Source organism: Centruroides sculpturatus, unplaced genomic scaffold (assembly GCF_000671375.1).
Source record: "Centruroides sculpturatus isolate CEXI.00-Female unplaced genomic scaffold, Cexi_2.0 scaffold901, whole genome shotgun sequence".
Lineage (NCBI taxonomy): Eukaryota > Metazoa > Arthropoda > Arachnida > Scorpiones > Buthidae > Centruroides > Centruroides sculpturatus.
In genome coordinates, this window is record NW_019385090.1 from 106620 (window position 1) to 130112 (window position 23493).

Consider the following 23493-nt stretch of genomic DNA (forward strand, 5'->3'; position numbering starts at 1 on the left):
GACGACTTCCTTCTGCGATTTATAATTTCTGCATCGCAGTTTGATATAAACAATGGGTATTCGACTACAAATGATTTTTTCCTATGTTTTTTTAAACTAATAAATTTTTCTCTAATTTAATTGTTTTTTTTTTTTTGCATCTTTCGTGATGGTTCGGACCTGTCTGGAACCTCACATTTCCATAAAAATTTTAAACAAATACTGAAAATGACGAAAATAAACAATTTATATATTTTAGTTTTAAAATACATATAATATATGCTTAATACAAATTGATATGATACAAATAATAATAGAAAAACTTGTTTTTTAATTTTTTATAAACTAACTCTATTCGGCAATTTTTCCGCAAAGTCGTTAATTACTTAATCATAAAAGTCGCTAGTTGTTGACTCCATCAACGTCTTTTTCTATTGAAAGCAAAGCTGGCGACGACAATCTTTCCTCCAACCGAGTGTTCCTGTGGTTGAAAAACTGCACTCAACAGACACACTGGTAGATGGTACCATAAAAATTAATGATGTTAAATCATATAATTCTTTTAGTACATCTTTGTTCGGATCATCATTAATTATAATACTTTTTATGTCTAAGAGTTACTTGTCTGGACATGAATATAAATATTGTGATTCACTACGTACTTTATATAAATCAAAAAATTTTTCATAAAATATACTAGAATTAAAACTCGCTTGGGAAAATTGTTTTTTGTAATATTTAAAATTAACATCTAAAAGTGATGAAAATTCTAAAGATTTTAAGTCTGAAAATCTGTCAATATAAATATAATTAAAAGAAAATTATAATTAAATATAACTTTGCAAAGAAACTTACATAAAAATAACATTGAATATTCTTTACTGTTTAAATCTTAAAACAATTCACTTAGTCAAATAGCTCCTACCAGTGGCTAAGGGATAGAATTGAAGCGTTATGGTGTGTAGCATCTGCCAGAGGTTGGTGCTGTGTAAAGTGCGTGCGCCAATGCCTGTAAATTGCCTGCTTTACACCATTCAAATATTTTTGCCTTGGAAGCTGACAATACAGTGCTTCCATTGGGAATATGCATACATGAATTTAGATTCAAATATACAATAGCAATCTTATCGTTGTTTTTCACAGATATGTCATTATTATTATACCACATTATGTATTTTATTACAGATTTCATATAGAAATCTGTAATAAAATACATAATGTGGTTATAATAAAATATTAATTTTAAGTAATTCAAAGTACAGTACAATCAAANAAATGAAAAAGTAATTTAATTTTGTTCTCTATTTAAATAATTACACTATATATACATTTTTACATTGGTCATTGTCCTTGGCACTGACCTTGATGTGTCATCTTATTCAATGGCAATCAAGAGTGACATAATGAATAATTAGATGCTTTTTAACTCACATTTTCTCCCATATTAAGATTAACTATCATGATAATAGCAAGCAATTTTTTTTATTGGTTATTATACATATGCTAAAGATATTTCTATTTCCATTCATTCAAATAATTTGATTACAATATTATATTTATAGCATAATTTATAGAGAATTAATAATATATAATGTTTTGTAATTATGAGAATTTTTTTACAATTTGCAATTGGTGGTTGGTTAATTAGAGGAAATATAATTAAACAATTAAGGAAATTGCTGAGAAANTACAGTACATTCAAATATGAAAATAATCGCACAATATGTATTAATATTTTAGAAAATACAAGGGAAGCAGCACTTCCACAGCTTCCAATGACGGCATACCACTGCATCTTATCATTATTACCATGTTAACCTCCTCAAAAAGAATTAGCTGGTCATCACTTTGAAAGTGATAAAAGTGTGAAGATAGCGGTTTGATTGTGACTGCATAAGCAACTAAATGTGTTCTATGAGAATGGTATCCAAAAACTTGTGCCACAGAGGGAAAAATGTTTGGCCTGTCTTGGAAACTATGTAGAAAAATAAGGTTTGAACTGAGCTTTCAAATGTATATTTTGAAATTCTGAAGTAACAGTTAAGATTTTTAGAAAAATGCAGTTGGCAAGGAGTTTTTAATTTCCCTATATATATTAAATGTTTTCTCCTTGAGATTTTTTTTCAGTGTTTTTTGTGTGTAAATTTAATTACAGAAAATAACTGTAATGTTTTATACAATATAAAATCATATAAAATATATATGATAGTAACAGGAATTAATATTTGAATTAAAGTATTACAACTTTACAATTTCTGAAATATTTCTATTAAAGTAAGCATTTATTCTATCAATATGTTAGTTCACAATTATAAATTTAATAATATTGTATAATTGATCTCTTTAATTTCTTTAAAATACCATACATGGTAAGTGCCAAAGTTTCCAGTCTAACTATGTTTTAGATGTTATAAATATAAAACAATGATGTCATTTTTTAATATAGTCTTCTTGCAGTTCAACACATTTATTACATCTTGGAATTAGCATTTTAATCAATACTCTTAAAAAAATAGTCTGCAGTTTTGTATGCAAAATGCTCATAAATTGCCTCCTACAACTCTTCATCACTTTTTCAAAAGTCTTTTATGAGTTTTGGAAATCAATAATAATCACTAGGAGCTACGTCTGGGCTATAGGGTCGATGGTCGAGCTTCTCAAACCCATACGCGTTCGCAGCAACTTTGGCAATAGCAGCCAATTGCACTAGTGCATTGTCCTGCAAGATGCAAACATGATGCAAATTAATGCAATAAGTCTAACTAAAATGAATCCAAGCAACTTATGCAAATTGGCAGGAAAAACTGTTTTTATTTGTCATACATACAGATGGAGCTATCTCATAATATCATTAATCATTGTTATTCCCATCATGTCTAAAATATAGCTAGGTCAGAAACTTTTGGTACCTACCTACCTCATATATAAATATGTACAATATGTTTAATCATGAAAATAATTCATATTTTAATAATCATTTTTATAAAACAGTTCAAGGAGTGGTGGTGATAATACAAGTGACTCTGACTGTCAAAACAAGCATAAAAGACACAACAGACGTCATAAGTAAGAAATATAAAAGCTATATAAAATTTCATGTTATAATTTAGCCTGGTTAATTCAAATCCTTTACATATTATACATTTTTAAATTGTTATACTTTGATAAAAATTCAAAATATTTATATGAATATAATAAAATTGAAACAATATTGTCAAATTATTTTTGGTTATAATTCAAATTTTATGCAATATAAAATTATTTAAATTTATTAAATATATAATTAATTTAATAAATAGTTATATTCTCAGTTGTAATTGTTCTTTAATTCTAGTGTCTACAACATTTTATTACTAAGCAAACGGTTTGACATTCTGAAAATCCTGTTCTTATTTACTTTGGATTAGCAAGGCTGTTATATTTATACATCAGTACAGTGGGTGATTGGTTAACGAACATAATCTGTTCCAAGACTTTGTTCATTAACCGATTATCAATTTACCATAGGTTTTTATAGGAATTTGATTAATTCTTTCCGGAGACTCCAAAAAATAAAAAATAAAAACTTTTTACTATGTTTATTTATACATAATAATTAAAATACATATATATGCAGTCTTGCATTTTTATTAGTCATGTTTTTTCCGTTTATGGGGGTTAAAGAATCTGTCCAATGTCAATTGCTTTTCTCTTTTCTTCAAGATTTTTGGAAGTAATTAATAGTATTGTAACTGTAGAGATTTCCAACCCCATTAACCTTATTCTGGTTTGAATGCAACTTGGATGATCATTGTTCTAACGTCCTCCCACTTCAAAAGATCTTTAATAGAAGATGTCGACATTGGTCCTGTCTTCCTCTTTTTCAAAACAAAACACATCTTGCTGAGTTTCTTGGTATTCTTCATTTGAGAGTTCTTGGAGTTCTTCTGTCGTCAGATCAGTTTCAGGTTCCATTATGAGCTCTAAAATGCTCTTTATTTCTTTCAGAGCTAAGATTGTGCCTACTGTAGACCTGTTCAAGCCATACTGCCTAGCAACATCAGACATCTTGTGCCCACTTTCATTCTTGGCTATTATCTCTTACTTGGTTTCTACAATGAGCACAGTTCTTGACACTCCTCTTTTTAGGCTCCATAATATTATCAGTTTCTTTTTTAAATAAAAAGTTCAGAAAAGCACTTACAAAAATTCGGAGAACAGAAATCAACGAAAAATTATTTAAATGCAAGGCCCAGATGAAATTCGAAATTTCGTATTAAAATGTTAACAAATATCCGATGGGACAGTTAAACTTTCACCTTTTGTAAATAAACCCCGACACAAAACTTAACAAGTGCCCGTCTGACAGTCTCTTGAAGACTAAAAATTATTTGTCAGAAAGGTAAACAAAAAGCTGGAATTACAAGAAAGAGTTTCAAAATTCAGAGGAATATTATACTATTCGATTGGTATCCAGTTGAGCGTTGATGTTGATATCTCCCGTGCTCCAAAAGGTTTTGAATTGTTACCTGAAGACTAGGGAAAATCAATCGGTATTCGTTATTTTCCGTTGCTTCTTTTTATGTTTGTTCAGTAGTGTTCATTGTCCGATCATAAAAATCTTTCACGAAAGTGTTTGTTATCTGATTTGTTCGCTATCCAAACTGTTCATTAACCGATTGCCCACTGTATATACTGTACTTTTATATATTCAAAAATTAATTTTTTTTTTAAATTTGATTTTATGTTGCAACAAAAGTTTATTAAGTTTACTTAACATTAATTTATTATGGTTTTATATAATTAATTAATTAATTTTCTTAATTTAATTAATTACTAATCATGCAGTCATTTTTTTTTTGTTTAAATAATTCAAAAAATTATTTTTACTTTGATATAGTAAGTTAAATGCTTTCGTGCAACATAAATATATTAGAATCTTAAAATGAATGTTGTTTTTGTAAAAAATACTGTTGTTATAAATTATTTTGAAAATAAATTAGGAATAAATGTGAATGGTGTATTTAAAAATCCACTTACAAAGTACAAGAATTCTTATTAAATGTCATAGTGAAATTTGCTTATTATAATCTTAGATAATGTAATCAGTTGGCTATTGTTATCACAATCAGACAATCCCAAAACACTCTATATAAAATTAGAACCTTGAAATTGAGAATAACCTGCCTATTATAATCAAACTTTGGCTATTGTTATCAATTGTGATAGTAAACTTGGATACAAAGGATAAGAATTCTTATAAAATTCATACTAAGTCAACATTTTTGTTGAAACTTTGAGAATCCACAGGTTAGATATTATTTACTCTTAACCATATCTGTGGCTTCGGGACAGTTAGGCCCACTCACTTTGTCACTGGATGGCTATAAAGCTTTGTTAAAGGTTGGAGATAAGAAAATCGTAAAATTTTCTCTCCTGTCAGGTCCTGACCCAGTTAAGATAAACTTTCACATCTTAACTCACAATGAAACTATCATTATATTACTGTTGAATATTTAATTGGGCTAAATGAGTGGTGGAGTCATGGATGTGGCAATAGGTAATCCAACTTCGAAAGAACTTATCTCAAACCCTAGGTAACAAATAACAACAGTTTAATGAACAAATTAAAATAGTGATAAAATACAAAAATGAATTAATATATAGTTAGTTCAATAAAGCTAGTCAAATATGCCTGTATTAACTTGTTAAGTTTTGTGTCGGGGTTTATTTACGAAAGGTGAAAGTTTAACTGTCCCATCAGATATTCGTTAACATTTAAATACAAAATTTCGAATTTCATCTGGGCCTTGCATTTAAATAATTTTTTGTGGGCTAGTTGATTTCTGTTCTCCGAATTTTTGTAAGTGCTTTTCTGAACTTTTTATTTAAAAAAGAAACTGATAATATTATGGAGCCTAAAAAGAGGAGTGTCAAGAACTGTGCTCATCGTAGAAACCAAGTAAGAGATAATAGCCAAGACCGAGAGAGAGTTTACATCAATCTAAATATAATACTTCTTGTTAAGTAGATGGAAGTCTTCTCATATAGTTGAATCAGCTTTCGCATAGTGGTCAGGGAGTTTNAATAACCTGCCTATTATAATCAAACTTTGGCTATTGTTATCAATTGTGATAGTAAACTTGGATACAAAGGATAAGAATTCTTATAAAATTCATACTAAGTCAACATTTTTGTTGAAACTTTGAGAATCCACAGGTTAGATATTATTTACTCTTAACCATATCTGTGGCTTCGGGACAGTTAGGCCCACTCACTTTGTCACTGGATGGCTATAAAGCTTTGTTAAAGGTTGGAGATAAGAAAATCGTAAAATTTTCTCTCCTGTCAGGTCCTGACCCAGTTAAGATAAACTTTCACATCTTAACTCACAATGAAACTATCATTATATTACTGTTGAATATTTAATTGGGCTAAATGAGTGGTGGAGTCATGGATGTGGCAATAGGTAATCCAACTTCGAAAGAACTTATCTCAAACCCTAGGTAACAAATAACAACAGTTTAATGAACAAATTAAAATAGTGATAAAATACAAAATTGAATTAATATATAGTTAGTTCAATAAAGCTAGTCAAATATGCCTGTATTAACTTGTTAAGTTTTGTGTCGGGGTTTATTTACGAAAGGTGAAAGTTTAACTGTCCCATCAGATATTCGTTAACATTTAAATACAAAATTTCGAATTTCATCTGGGCCTTGCATTTAAATAATTTTTTGTGGGCTAGTTGATTTCTGTTCTCTGAATTTTTGTAAGTGCTTTTCTGAATTTTTTATTTACAAAAGAATCTGATAATATTATGGAGCCTAAAAAGAGGAGTGTCAAGAACTGTGCTCATCGTAGAAACCAAGTAAGAGATAATAGCCAAGACCGAGAGAGAGTTTACATCAATCTAAATATAATACTTCTTGTTAAGTAGATGGAAGTCTTCTCATATAGTTGAATCAGCTTTCGCATAGTGGTCAGGGAGTTTCTCTGGAGACTATTCTCAGAGGAGATGGACAAGAGTGGCAAGATGAGATGATGGACAGACAGAGCTTTGGTCCACACTCTTTGAGAGAAGTGTCCACCCTGAGCCTCGGATGTCTGCCCCTTTTATTGTCTGATCCCCCTCCAATTGGGGGGTCAATCTTTCCTATGGGGTGGAATGTAACTGCGGCGTCGCAGAGCCAGCTGATAGACACATCTGTATCATCAGTCGACAAGATACATTGACCATGGGAAATAACAAACATCCGTCCAGTGTATCTATTTCCCCTTTGTTCTCATGAATGTGTAAAGTGGTCTATGTTGATTTTCCAACGTGAAAATAGCTTAATGGCAGTAATTGTTAACTGAAGATTAGAAAAAACTTCCAATCTGAAAGGCTTTTGTTCTGTTTCCAGATTTACTCACTTACTTTTAACCAAAACATACCTATTATCTTTTACATACTATAAGTGCATGACAAGAATTCTTAAACAATACATGTACTGAAGATCTTTGCATGAAGTATACACTTGGGGATAAACATTCCTCCTGCAATTTCTCTAGTTTAATTTTGTGATCTGTTGAGTTAAAAATAGTTATAAGAAATGTATTATATATAAACATGTAATGCTGTATTAAATGTTCAATTTGTGATAAGTGTAAATTGTGCACATATCTTACTATGATCATTTGTAATAATTGAGTTTCAGTAATGAAATTTTTTTATCCTTTGTTTAATGTTATCAGCTAGTTATTGTTATCAAAAATTGCAAGTCCCAAAGTTATCATAATAAGCAAATTCAATATTTATATTTATATAAATTTTTTACAATATATGTGAGATTTATACTTAAAATAAATTGAAAACAATTTTTGAAGAAATTGGCTCTGAATAAAATTTTAAAAAAATCTTACTTTTCCAGGACATAAATGATGAAAAATTATTATAATTAACATTTATGAAATTATATAAAATTTGTCATTTACAGACAGTTAAATTCTATGTTCTCTGATTATCATTTTTGCTATGTTGCTCCAAAGAACATTGTATATTCTTTTGTAATTGACAGTATAAAATCAAGAAAAGAACATTATATGCTATTTTCTTAAATTTATACTATCAATTACATAAAAACAACAACAAACATTTTACACTTTATCTACAGTTTTGTCAAAGCAAATGTTCATACAGGATTCACAAGGCGACAAATAACACTATTCCTGAAGTGGGAGCACAAATAACTTGACATTCTTCTTACACTTTGGAATACTGTTTATTGAATTGTCTTCTTTTTGAGACATCAACTAAAACTTTATCAGTTTTCAAGATGCAAGTTTAACCAGGAATGTCCAATAATAATAATTAAAATATTTATTAAAACATGAGAGAACTAAAATTGAGGCATATTTATGCTTGGCTTTGATTGTTTTGGGAAAAATTGTGATGGCAGATGATTATATACAGCATTTAAAAGATATTTTTACATTTTTTTTAAAGTTGCTATTGGTAAGTTTAGACAAAGGATAGATTGTAGGATGAGTTCTTAACTGCAATTTAAAATCAGCAAATAACCAGTATTATCACATAATTCGTATTCACTTTCAAATTGATTTTTAAAAACAGATAACCAACAGATTATTGATAGAAAATTATGGTAATTATTTATATTATTATTTGTATGTAAAAATTTGTATTATAAAATTATTATTGACCATTAATTTTATATAGATTTATAAAATTTATATAATATTTGTAATACTGCCAAATATTTTGGCTTGTAAAATATTTTAACTGCATAAAAATTTAACTAACAACTTGAATGTTTTGTCTTATGATCAATGCCAAATTACAAAAAATATACTTCAATGTTGTCATCTTCTCATATTGTTGAAGTAGTTTTTAGAAATAAAATTGAGAAAAATATATTAAAGTACATGTTTTATTAAAATTGTTAATTGAAAATCATTACAGATATATTAATTCTGGATTAGAAACAGAATCAGAAATTAATTTTCAGCACAAGAAAAAACACAGAAGGTTAGTATTTCCAATTTTATAAGTCATAATTGTTTTAATAAATTCTTTGTTATAAAAATTTTATTTTTATTTTTTCAGACATAGATCAAGATCAAGATCACCAGACAGTAAATGTGTTCTTCCACAAGAAATAAAGAAACACATTGAGTATGCTACATTAAATGATATTGAAAATAATGCATTCTGATTATTCTAAATGCCAAATAATTTTGCACAAATTATTCTTCAAAAACACATTGTCAAATTTGGATTCATTATTTAATAATTTGACAATTTGTGCTACTATAGTTAAAACATATTTACCTATAATCCAGACTTTAAACCATTAAATAATTAAATTATATGATATTTTGACATATAGTTGGACTTTTTAAGCATGAAAAATATTCTCCAAACTTAGGGCTGACTTACAGCAGATATAAAATGCAAACCTTCATCACAGAGCAGTAAACAAGTGGAACAGTGTTCCTAGTGATTGCTATGTATTCTATGTATTACTGATCATAGGCCAGCAGGCTACCACATATATTTTTAACTACAACTTTTATTTGGTGAACGTATTTAGCTTATTAAACATAAAGATTAATATAATAATAAAAATTTAGTATAAATGAACGCTATATCAAACACTATTTTCAAAATTTAATTCACTAATCATAATCATTTGTCTACAAGCATATGTAAATGACAGCATGTAAACAAACATGCTACTATATTTTATTATTATATATACAAATTATAATAATTACGTACATTATTGGATATTATATGTAGCAATACTGCTATGGTGCTATACTATATAAGCTATTAATATTTTTTGCAGGTATTTGTTTTGGCTTTGAATGTATTTATTAGCAGGCCTGATGTACAGTACAATAGAGTTTTTACAAAGATAAATTAATGAATATTTTTAATGGTTGCTTGGTCTCCTACCTAGAGCCTATTGCTCATATTCCTTTTTGTATGGGCTATGAAATATATATACTGTATAATAAGTAAAGAATGAAAAGTTTTGTGATTAGTGTCTCAATGAAAGTGATGTGGCTTTATTGAGGCAGAGCATTAATGAAATCTCATTTGTCACAGAATTATGTTCATTCTCAAAATTTGATGGGATGATTTTGATAAAACTTTGCCATTTTCCATTAATTGCAATGAGGAGTCTAAAAATGTAATTTAAAAAATCCAGCAATGAGTTGCATAACTTTCTCAGCTGTTAAGAGATTTTATTTAAAAAATAACTTTTATTTATTAATATTATGAATAATAATATAAATTTTTGTGTGATGCTATCTATTATGAGATTTTATCAGAAAAAATGTTACATTATTAATTATTATAAGATGACAAAATACTTAATTTTGAGAGTAGAGATGAATGTTAAAAAAAAGCTGTAAATGCCAATGATGAGTAAAATCATATAGTAATTCTTGGTAAAGGACAGAACATTCTAACTTCCTTCTAACTTTGACATGTTTGATAGTCTTTAAAGATCATAATACAGGATTCAAGATAATGAAAAACTTTATAGTCATTTATATGTAACTGATGATTACTGACAGGAGTCAATGCTGATACAGTTGGTTGATGATGACGACAAAGTAACAATACTTTATTATGCATTTCAATTCAAGATTCAATTATATTTCCTTTTTGTCAATTTCATCCAGACTAGACATTGAAGGTAGCCTAATATTATCTTTAATAGCTGTGATAATTGTGTTATAGACAACTTATTACATTATTATATAATGTAATAACTTATTATGTAACTTATTACAGATAGATCATAGTTTGTTCTATGCATTGATATTGATATTTCATTCCATGAAGTCTTAATGTCCTCATGGAGCATAAATCACTGTGTTACACTTTATTTACAAAATATATTAAGTTGTGCAAGTACTAAATATTTAGCACAGCTTTGAAATTCCATAAAAAACTCTTAAAAAGAGAATTCACTATACTTGAATGTTTTAGTGTTTTTCTATTTAGCATGGTAGCATTGAGTGAAACAGTTGTTTATACAATTCTAAACTGAAAGCAATACTTAAAATAGAACTAAATTTGATTTTATGCATCCTGCTTTATTTGTAACCAAAAACAATACTCATTTTTTGTACTGATAATTTCATTTAGATATAACTATTTAAAATATTTAAATTTCTTAGAATTATTTTATTTATAATTTGCATGTATTTATACTTAAAAACTTCAGTAAATTGAATCTTACTATAAAAATATTTTACAATGAGATCTATTGGGTTGTTCGGAAAGTAATTTTGTTTTTTTCCACTAGACGGATTAGTCGTATTTTTCCCGCCATTTTCATTCTAAACCATATTATCATTATATATTTTAACAGCTAGCATTTTAAGGCTTATTTGTAAAAAATTTTGTTTGATTTTGTGCAATTATTTATTTTTTGTGTCCCATCAAATATGGAAGATTGAAAGCATCATTTTCAGCATATTTTGCTTTTTTATTACCAAAAAATCAAAATGCTGTTCAAGCAAGAAAAAAATTGTGGTACATGTATGGAGATGATGTGTTGAGAGAACAACAGTGCCAAAACTGGTTTACAAAATTTCGTTCTGGCAATTTCAATATTGAAGATGCACCACATTCTGGATAGCCAGTTGAAGCCAATGAAAACAAAATAAAGGTACTGATTGAAGCAAACTGCCAAATAACAACACGTGAAATCACTAAGAGATTAAATTTGTCAAATTGAACTGTTTATGATTACTTGAAACAAATTGGTTTCGTTTCAAAGCTTGATATATGGGTTCCACATGTTCTTAAAGAGAGATGCTCTCTTTGGTGGGATTTTAAGGAAATTTTTTTTTGGAGCTTTTACCAGACAATTTAACAATTGATTCGAAAGTGTACTGCCATTGAGTAAACAAATTGAGTAATATCATCAAACAGAAAAGGCAGCCAGAATTGATCAACAAAACAGGTGTAGTGTTTTACCACGATAATGTCAAATTTCACACAAGTTTGGTAACTCGTCAGAAACTGTTATAACTTAGATGGGACGTGCTATCGCACCAACCGTATTCGCCAGATCGAGCACACTTAGATTATTACTTGTTCTGGTCTATACAAATTTTTTTAACTGTAAGACATTTACTTGAAATGACAATGTCAAAAATCACTTGGATCAGATTTTTGTAAGCAACAATCAAAACTTTTATGAATGTGAAATCATGCTACTACCAGAAATGATGACAACAGGTATTTGACCAAAATGGTCAATATATAATTGAATAAAATATTTATTTATTATAAAAATATTGTGTTTTATTCCATGGAAAAATACAAAATTACTTTCCGAACAATCCAATATATCATTGAGTTTTTATTAATTATGATAGTATGAAATAATAATTAGAAAAACTAAATTTATTTAATCTATTTATTACTTTCAGATATAAACTAATAGATTCAACAAATATGTCACAAGATGAGCTTAAAGATATTAAATATACCAAAGTCGAGTATGAATCTTTTATAATATTATGGTAATATCTTCTTGAGATTCAATTAAAAAATAACAAATGGTTAATTTCTATTTTAAATGCAGAGTTGATAGTCGGTTATTTAAAATCAGATATTCTCCATCTTCAGGAAGACCTCATTATCGTGTTGCAAAACTTCACACTAAGTAAATATTTAATTGCTTTATTAATATGTATTTGTTAACATCACAGTGTATAATTTATTAATAGCATATCCAAAGAATTCGCAACTCTTAAGTTTCCTTTTTTATTCAACTTTAAATTAGAAGTGGCATGTTTTGTATTATTGCCTTCTTCAGACTACATTTAAAAGCAATAAAAGTTATACATAATATTTCCGTAAAGATAACAAAGTAATACATTACAATATTTACTCAACATGTTCACTATAAGTATTGCAATATTAATATTTAGATGTCATACTATTAAGGAATATTTTTTGTCAGAATTATCTACATTTTGGCAATGAATTTCAGTGTATGATTGTTGATAAACACAATTGTGAATAATGTTTAGAAGAAGGTTCAAGGTATGTATCAAAATATATTGTATCTTACTTACATGATAGTGAAATATGGTCTGTTGTAATTTTTACAGATAATTTTATTGAAAATTTGAATGTATTTGTATTCCTTTATGCTTATAGTGAATGAATGTACAGTACTTAAAGTATGCATATTAATGAAATATTGTAATTTATTACTTTTACAGTAAATTGATGTTTTATATATATATATTAATATATTGCTTTTAAATGTAATCTGAGGAGGGCAATAATGCCAAAATATGACACTTCTAGTTTAAAATATGAATAAAAAAGGAGTCTTAAAAGAGTTATGAATTATTTGGATATAACACTAAATAACATAAATTTATGTAAAATTTTATTTTAGATCTTCATTAAATGGAAGTTCAAATAAATTACAAGGTGAAGATGATGATGACCCTCCACCACCATATAGTCCTCAAGGCACAAATGATTTAAATAATGGTTTAGTAACGATACCTCAACTTCCATTAGTTATATCCAATGCTAATAGTGCCAAAATTGCTTCTGTATCAAGGTCAATATAAAATAAATTTATATTTATACTATAAGAATTTATAATGCTCTTTTAAGAAATTTTTACTTTCATTCTGTTTTTGTTTTTTTTACTAATGTTTTCTTGGTGATGGGTATTAATGATTTTATTGGTCATTAAAGGAAAAATTATGAATATCATATAGAAGTTAAAAATCTGAAAAAATTAAAGGTCAGTATTGATATTATTAATGTATTTTCACTAATTTTTCCTTTATACACTTTATAAATTATTTTTTAGTATTATAATATATTTATTAACATAGCAGAATATTTTGATTTCTTATATTGTATTATTTTACTTTAATAATTAATTTATTTTTATATAATAGTAATTTCTGATTAATAAATATAACATTTGCACTTGGTACCATGTTCAAACTGATGAGAAAAAAAATGCTAAATTCAGGAACTAAAAATAAATTTTTTATTCAGAAATGTTTTTGTTTTTTTTAAAATAACATTATCAGCTGAGAAATTTCAAAGCAATTTAGAACAAATACATTGAAAATACTTTTATGTTTGAACTTTTCTAAATTTAAAATTATCAGAAAATTATAATTATATATAAAGTAAAATTATAATTATCTCACCCTGGCATTTTGATGTCACTTCTAGAAAAAACTAGAAAGAATTCTTTGAATAAAAAATTATAATTTTGAGCATCTAGAATGGCAGTCCATCTAATATATGAGATAACAGTCTTGAGTGTTAGTTACTCTAATTTTGTGATGCTAAAATTTTAATTGTATTTCACATTAAAAATGTTTCATAATTTTCCAGCTGATGATCTTTGAAAAGAATGAAAACATTTCTGAATAAAAAATTTGATTTTTTATTAATTGACCAGTATTTATAGTTTTGATGGACAGAAGATTTAGAAATAATCTGTTTAGCAGAAGAATGGATAGGACCTCTGTGCAGTTGGCTACCAGGGAGAGGTGCAGCAGACCTGTGTTGGAATTACAAGTATCAAACAAGAGGAATGTTACAAATTATGTTACAGGATCAAAGTCATTAGGAACTTTTTGAGTGGATACAAAAATTCCACACAACTATGTAAACCTTAACAAATGCATTAACATAGATTCCTGGAATGTTAGATCTTTGTATCAAACAGGAAAGAAATGGACAAATGTAATGCATGAAATGAAAAGACTGAAGATCTCAATCTTAGTGATTTCTGAAACAAGATGGGCTGGAAAAGGGGATATTATCACTAACAAAAAAATAAGATTCATCTATTCAGGAGGAACAGAACATCAATGAGTTAGGGTGATGCTGGAAAAGAGATGGCTAAATTGGTTGACAGATATTGTCAAGTATCTAATAGGACTATAGCACTGAGGATAGATGCTAAACCAGGGGCCTTTTCTTAATCCAAGTATATATGCCAACAGATGACCATTCAGATGAGGAGATGGAGGAATTTTATAAACAAATAAACAAATGCCTACAAGTTAAAAAGAAGAGAGATGTAATGATTATTATGGGGGACATGAACGCCAAGATCAGAAGAGGGAGAGAAGATAATGTAATTGGACCATGGGGATTAGAGAAAGAAACAAAAAAGGAAGTAGACTTGTTGAATTTTGCAGAAGAATCAACATGATTGTAACTAACACATGGTTCCAACAGCATGAAAGAAGATTGGTTACAAAGAGCTCCAGGGTTAAGAGGAGCAGAAACAAGAAACCAAATTGATTATATTCTAGTCAACTACATAGAAATGCAATAATTAACACAAAGATTTATCCACATGTGGATTGCAACAGTGGTCATAGTCTACTGGTAACAAAACTAAGAATAAGGCTTAAAACATCTTAGACCAAAAAAAAAAAAAATAGTTCAATATAGAGGCATTGAGGAAAGACTGCATCAAGAAGACTTTTCAGGCTGACATATTGAGAAGACTGCAAAATTTCAACACTAACAGAAGCACAAAACAAATCTGGAATGATTTGAAACAAAAAAATTAAAGACACTGTGGTTGACATCCTCAGCAAGAAAGGGAGACAAATAAAGAATCCTTGGGTCAAAGAGGAGATAGTAAAATAGATGGGTGAAAGAAGACAATACAAAAATGCTAAGAACATGGAAGAAAAAGAAAAATATAGAATCATTAATAAACAAATAAGAATAATATGCAAATAGGCAAAAGAAAAGTGATTGAATCAATTATGTCTGGAAATGGAGCACCAAGCACATGGGAACAACTTAAAAAGAGTATATGAAAACCTAAGGTTAATCTCAGGGAAAAAAAGCAAATGCTGAATTGGGGCTCTGAGAGATGAAAACAGAACAGAAGTAATGTATTTAGCTACTATGGGTATCTTAGACTGTGATAAACACAGAACTACCGGTATTAGCTTGATAAGCCATGCCTCAAAGGTTTTAGTTAACATCATACAGCAAAGAATAGAAAACTACGTAAATCAGGAACTAGATGAGTCACAATTTGGTTTCCAAAGAGGCAGAGTGAGAAGAGAGGCTATTACAATGATACGACTTATAAAAGAAAGGATAATCATCATTTCTTCTATAAGTTGTATCATAATAGAGAGTTATTTGTAGGTTTTGTTGACTGGCCTTTGATAGTGTTAATTAAACACTGTTGTTTGAGATTCTGCAAAAAATAGGTAATGATAAAAAATTACTGAGTTTATATGCGTCTATAAAATTCAAAAAGCAATGGTCAGATTTCAGGGAGAGGATACAAAATGGATTCAGATTAAAAAAGGAAAAAGACAGGGATGTGTTTTGTCCCCAACACTTTTTAATATCTATAGTGAATGTATGATGAGAGAAGTGTTATAAAATCTAGATGAAGATGTAAAAATTAATGGACATCTTATCAATAATATTAGGTATGCTGATGACATTGCTCTGCTATGTAACATCAAAGAAGGGTTACAGAAAATTCTAAATAGATTGAAAGAAGTGGGAAAAGCAAGATACCAAATGAAAATAGACATGAACAAAATGAAAGTTATGATAATCTCAAGAGAAGAAGAAAAAGATCTACAGATTATGTTGGATGGAAAGAAAATAGAAAAGGTAAAAATGTTTGAGTACCTAGGAAGTTGGATAACTGAGGATAATAGATGTATGACCAGAGGGTCAGCACTTTTTTGATGCCTTGTCAGGACTGACACCACCATGTCTCATTTGACATGGAAACTACAATGGTGAATTTTTTTGTTGTTGTTTGTAGGTCATGTGAGTGGCCATGTATGTGGGTGTGGAGGTGATGAGACAGCGCAACAGAAGTAATGCACTCAGCTACTAGGTTTAACAAACAAATAACCATTTAATTTCAAAGAAAAAGAGTACATGATATATTTTATACTAAAATGAAATAAATTGACTATGCATCATAGGTGATCATGAGAGAGAGAGTTTACAATAAATTGTGTGTTGTTGTAATATTTGGGATTTTATGAGATCCGCTAAAAAACAGGTGAAGGTGATGGGTCGGACTGTCTGTTTCTTGGTATATAACTGGAGAAGGTCAGTGTGATAAAAATGTTCCAGATGTGAGGACGTACTCTTGTTGGGATCAATGTTATTCCATATTGGAGATGATGGTATTCTGTATAAGGGGAGACAGAATTCTATATTGGTGGAGGAACGGGCAATGACTTGTTAAGTCATGGAGGAATGGGTGACGACTGACTCATTTAGCCATCAATTCTGATATTAAAACAGTAACACATAGCTGGGGGTCAAAGGATTGTGAGAAAACATCTTTTTGGATGCTGAGAACTTAAAAGAAGATATACTTCCAGATGTGAAAGTTGATAGTTATTCGATAAAGTTATAATTAAGACGTTATGCTATTATTTGGTTACATTGTTATTTTGGATTCTCACAGTTGTAATTATGAAATTAAAAAAAATAAAAAAGGCTAAAGTTGTTTTGCACATATTCTCAGTATTAAGAGATAGAAATGTATACAATAAAAAAACTTAAAACAATGATTTGGAATGTGGCTACATAGAGATGCAAGTCATGGACAATAAACCAAGAGGCAGTTAATAGGATAAATTCCTTTGAGATGTAGTGTCTTAGAAGGGAAAGAATTAGTTGGTTAGATCAGGGGTATCCAACCTGCGGCCCACAGGCTGCATGCAGCACAAGGGAAGTTCCAATGCAGCCCAATAAATGTGTAAACAAAACTGACAAATTTTTTTACTATATTTTATTTATTTATTTCAACAGCAAATAAACTCAAAAAAAAGAACTTCACAAAACTGTAAACCTTTATACATATTTTATTTTTGAGTGGAAAGGAAATATTTTCAAATACTTAAAAATGTGTGAACAAGGAAGGAATAATAAATAAAGCTAAAGTTGAGACTCAAAGAATTATAGACCCAAATTCAGGGAAAGGAGAGAAAAGCCAAGAGATAAAAAGTAGTGAGAAAGGTTAAATAGACTCTTCCTCACTTCTTTATCTTTTGTCCTTTCTTTCCTTTCCCTGCATTTGGGTCTATAATCCTTTGAGTCCCAACTCCAGCTTTATTTAGTATTCCTTCCAGCGTTGTATGATTTGGCTAATTTGCACCAAAGTTGGCTACCCTTTTTATAGTTTTGCATAAAAAATATCATTTGGCACTTTGGCTACTTTTTGGGCTACATATTATTTATAAATATATTAGTTGAATAAAAATGCACTTTAAATGGTGTTTTGTCATTTTTTATTAATTAGAAACCTAATTAAAACAAATATTTGTGTTTTTCAAATAAATTTTTGTTTGTCTCTTTTATAATAAATGAATTTATCTATTTCTAAGTAAAAATTGAAAGTGTCTGTAGAAGAAATTTTTTAAAATATCCTTTTTCATGATAAAGATTTAATATTTATTATTATAATCTAGATATGTTAATCCTTAAATATACTTCTATATTGGGCCACAAGTATATATTATATGTACAGTACTTGTGGCCCAAAACTCCTTGACTTCTTTCAATGTGGCCCAGAGAAACAAAAAGGTTGGACACCCCTGCCCTAGATCCTTCTTTTAACATTATAACAAGCCCTCCTAGAAAAAGTTTTAATGAGCCAATCTTGCAATTGCAAGTCAGTAAGTGACATAGATCAACTGTCTATGCCCTTGATCCTCACACTAAGTGACAAGAGTCCAAACCCCCTGCAAGGTGGCTTCTCACATCATTACTGAATATAACATACAAAGTACTTTCGATGCTTCCTCTGAAATGGTTGAAACCTTAGTCTTTCTCATAGAATAGGCCATGATATCAACAGGTGGACTAGCCCATATTAATTCTAAATGAGGGTAAATATTCATGATCAAGCATCCAAATTCAGTGTATAGTTGCATAGAATACCAGATTTAACAAATCCTTCTTCATTTCTGTAGATTTCTTCTTCAAAATTCTTTTTTTGGATCTTCAACTCAGTGTATAGTATATATGATTTGAAAAATGCTAATTTTGATAACATTAAATGGCTAAAAACAGTATTTGTGATTACAATAAATGAATCTACTGTATTACTATTCTACAAAACTATATAATTATCATTTATTCAGTTTTCTGAATGCTTTCATCACTATTGCTATGTAAATTTATTTTGTCATTACTTGTCATTAATTAAAAAGGANTAATGCCAAATTCATACTGCATTGAATAGACTAGTGACTAGTATAATGTTATTTGTTTAATTATTGTATGATATAATGAATAAAATATCTAATTATTCTTAATATATTTTACTCTATCACCCAGAAAATTGTTTTTCACCCCCAAAATATAAATGATTACTAATTGCCCCCTGAACATGGAAAAACGCCCACATGGGGGCGATATCGCCCCTTTGAGAAACACTGCTGTAACTGTATTAAAATCCAAGTTCATCTTTTCCAGACTTAGCAGTAGTCAGCTATATCCAACTAATCAAATAGCAACTAATTCTGCTTATAGTTCCAGAGTAACTTTTCAACCATCATATCAATCACATAATAAGGTTAGTTTTTAATTTCATTAAGTAAAAAGTTTATTTTAAAACTAAATTTGAAATCACTAATTAATATGATTTTGTATAACATTAGTTTTAAAAATTATCAAATTACAAAACACTAATAGATAAGATTATTCCTTCATACAAAAACTATAAAAGGTAAACCAAGTCTTAGAAAAATTAATAATTTACAAATAAAAAATATAATTGTCGGTCATTCTGGGAGGATGGAAGTGGAGTGGATGTTATCTGTACATTTTATCATCAAACAAATTTTTTAAATTTAAACTTTATATATAAAATTGAAAAAAAATTATTTCAAAAATTGTTTCATTTTATTTATCACTTAAACTGTATTTCTGAAAAGAGAATGGCATCCTGTAAATATGAAAATGTTAAATAATACAATAATGCAGTTTAAAAAAAGTTTGTTTTAATTAGAACAATAAATCTGTTTCATTAATATGCTTTGCACTAACATTAATTTTTCATACAGATAAGCTGAGAATAAATCACTATTATACTTAAAAATCATAAATAAAGTTTGACCTAAGTTTTTGTTAGCACTTACTTTGTATCTATAGAAATGTAGGAATTTATTTTGTTGTTCTGTTCAAATATAAATCAGTTTATAGTTCTTCAGCATATAAATATTAAATTTTATTTTTACTTTTAGAATTGATAATTCTGTGCCAAATTATCCCTCTTTGAATAACAATAATAAGAGTTGGCAGTTAACATCAGAAAAATCATCATTTAATATGCTCCAGGTATTTTATCCATCTAATCTTATAATTATATTTAAATTATTATTTATCTCATAAACAATGTTTTATTATTTATATTTAGAATAAACCCGATGTAATAAACAGTAGTTTATTAAAAGATGAAGCTAATGGTAAAATATGTATGAATGACCAATTATCTACAAACAGCAGGTAAAATTGAAATATATGACTGTATCTTAGTTTAATTTTTAAAATTAATATTGGTGATGTATTACTGTAACTCAGTGTTTCTCAACCTCTAACGAATTGTCGCCCCCTTCAACGTAGTATCGCCCCCTTCAATAAAACTGTTATGTAGTATTGCCCTCTTCACTACAAAATTCCGATGCCAAGGGACAAGGCTAATGCCAAATTCATACTGCATTGAATAGACTAGTGACTAGTATAATGTTATTTGTTTAATTATTGTATGATATAATGAATAAAATATCTAATTATTCTTAATATATTTTACTCTATCACCCAGAAAATTGTTTTTCACCCCCAAAATATAAATGATTACTAATTGCCCCCTGAACATGGAAAAACGCCCACATGGGGGCGATATCGCCCCTTTGAGAAACACTGCTGTAACTGTATTAAAATCCAAGTTCATCTTTTCCAGACTTAGCAGTAGTCAGCTATATCCAACTAATCAAATAGCAACTAATTCTGCTTATAGTTCCAGAGTAACTTTTCAACCATCATATCAATCACATAATAAGGTTAGTTTTTAATTTCATTAAGTAAAAAGTTTATTTTAAAACTAAATTTGAAATCACTAATTAATATGATTTTGTATAACATTAGTTTTAAAAATTATCAAATTACAAAACACTAATAGATAAGATTATTCCTTCATACAAAAACTATAAAAGGTAAACCAAGTCTTAGAAAAATTAATAATTTACAAATAAAAAATATAATGTAGAATAATTTGTTATTGTATTTATGAGTAATATTTCCAATAAAATAAGAAAAATAATTAATGGATAACAAGTAATTTTATTATTTATAATATAAGTTAAATGCTAATTTTTTCAATAAACCGTAACTAGGACATTTTCATATATAATATATAAAAATATATTATACCTTGTAAAAATATCTTATGTAAAGAAGTCTGTTATGAAATTATTTGTTAGTGTTAACTAATTAGTATTATTAAAATATTAACATAAGTATGAAAAGTCTTATAACCTAATAATTTTATATCTATTCTTATTTCATAATTATTCTTTTAATATTATGTAATGTAAAATATTACTTAATAACAGCAAATTAATTTTCTTATTTTTGAGGTGTTTTCCAATATATATATACTGTACTGTATATATTTTTTAATTATTTAAAATTATTATGTTATTAGATGTTTAATTCGCACGTGTGGCCTCAACGAGATAATAGACCAAATGGAGAAGCATCAGTCACTCAAAATAGTCATGAAATGAGTACAGAGCTTTAAATACTGTAGATAATTATTTTTCACTTGCTCATCTTAAGCGGATAATTCAGGATTGATTCATATTATATGTAAATAATATATATTTAATTCAAAAAAATTATTGTTGAATATGTTTTTATGTAATTTTACATCAGATTGGTTACATCAATCATATAATATTTTGTATTAAATAATGTAAATAAGTCCAACTCATTAAAATTCGATTATTTTACATTCTGGAAGAGAAGATCATAATTTTTTTATACAAAGTATTTTAAAGTAATTTAATATTTTAAAAATAATATAATGTATATTTGAAAATTAGTAAAAATGGTTAGTTACAAAAAGTTTGTTGTGTAACTTTTAAAAAGAAAAAAAAACTGTAATGGATGATATTTTGGAAGAATTGTTATCAATATTAATAAATAAAATATATTGAGAAGAATTTTTTTTATCTGTTATATTTTTTACATATATTAATACCATGGATATCCACAAAGCAGGCACAGTGCACTTGCTCCTCCCTGGGATTGAGTAGAAATTCCACAAATTAGAATTGTAAACATGATTGAGATGTGTGAAACCCCAAAAAAATTAAATAAATAAATAAAAATTTATTGATGTAATTATTTGTCTCAAAGTTTTGCCCCCTGGAAAATTTCTGTGCATGTCCATGTTAATCAAACAATTCAAAATTATTTTATTTTAATAAACTTTAAAGACAGCAAGTTCTATCTTACCGTCTTCAATAGCCTCTTGGAAACTGCAGCAAAATGTAACAAAATAAATTTTACCATATGCTAAAATAATATAAGTAAAATATAATTTAGCTAATATTATTTTAATTGGACTGCTACAACAGCATTTATTTTCCACTTCAGAATCAATTTTAGTGTTCATAAAGAAAATTCGACAATAATTGTAAATGATCACACTACTTTTATCTTTCCACACTGATGTTAAATGAAGACTTGCTTTATATCAATTATTGTGGCTGGTTAAGTTTATATGGGCATGAAGATTTTTTTTACACTTTGCACCCTGTGGACACTAATAGGGCTTTTCATTCAAGTCTATTGCTTATTCAGCTAGGCCAACAATGGAGTGGCTGAGGGGTTAGGGACAGGGCCCAACATATCCAGGACACACCACTCCAAAAATTTCCTGGTGTTTTTCAACCTGTCTCGATTCATTTCTGAAATTGAGCAGTAAATTGACACCTTAACCGAATGTTTTTCAACCTTTTTCTAATAGTGGCACTCTCAATTTTTTTTTTTTTTTTGCAGTACTGATATACTTTGGCAATTTAGAATTATTGTGATATTTGAGAAAATCTGGAATCAACCAATTTCTGTAGAAAGTCCTCCAATTGGCACTCCTTTTTGGAAGATTGCCCAAGTGTTTTGTTGCCTTTTTTTCATCAATCCATTTTGTGACATTCTTGATTTGTCATTGCAGCACCCCAGTTGAAAACTACTGTCTTAACCACTCCACCACAATCGTCGGCACAGCCTAAGTACTTAGGACCACTTCATACTATCACGGTAGTTTTCATGTGCTGCATTTCTGCCATGGAAAAACTATGAGCAGTCCACTAGCACCCAAATAGTCAGTGTTTATAACTTCTGGACCATAGTTAAATTGAAATTTTCTTAATATAGAAAACCACAACTTATTCCATTTCCCAGGCACTCAAGTTGATGTCAGG

General features: G+C 28.4%; 1 protein-coding gene across 1 annotated transcript in view; it reads left to right on the forward strand.

Annotated features, from left to right (window-relative positions):
• LOC111634523 (band 4.1-like protein 4A) overlaps window positions 1-21973 on the forward strand; it is a 102962-nt gene extending 80989 nt beyond the window's left edge. Inside the window, exons 8-17 of the mRNA XM_023379320.1 lie at window positions 6919-7103; window positions 8921-8986; window positions 9065-9133; window positions 12421-12489; window positions 12576-12656; window positions 13404-13574; window positions 20251-20344; window positions 20424-20512; window positions 20967-21066; window positions 21711-21973. Of these exons, the coding sequence (XP_023235088.1) occupies window positions 6919-7103; window positions 8921-8986; window positions 9065-9133; window positions 12421-12489; window positions 12576-12656; window positions 13404-13574; window positions 20251-20344; window positions 20424-20512; window positions 20967-21066; window positions 21711-21806 (1020 nt within the window). The 3' untranslated portion in view covers window positions 21807-21973. The remainder of the gene's footprint in view (window positions 1-6918; window positions 7104-8920; window positions 8987-9064; window positions 9134-12420; window positions 12490-12575; window positions 12657-13403; window positions 13575-20250; window positions 20345-20423; window positions 20513-20966; window positions 21067-21710) is intronic.
• Window positions 21974-23493: the final 1520 nt, after the last annotated feature.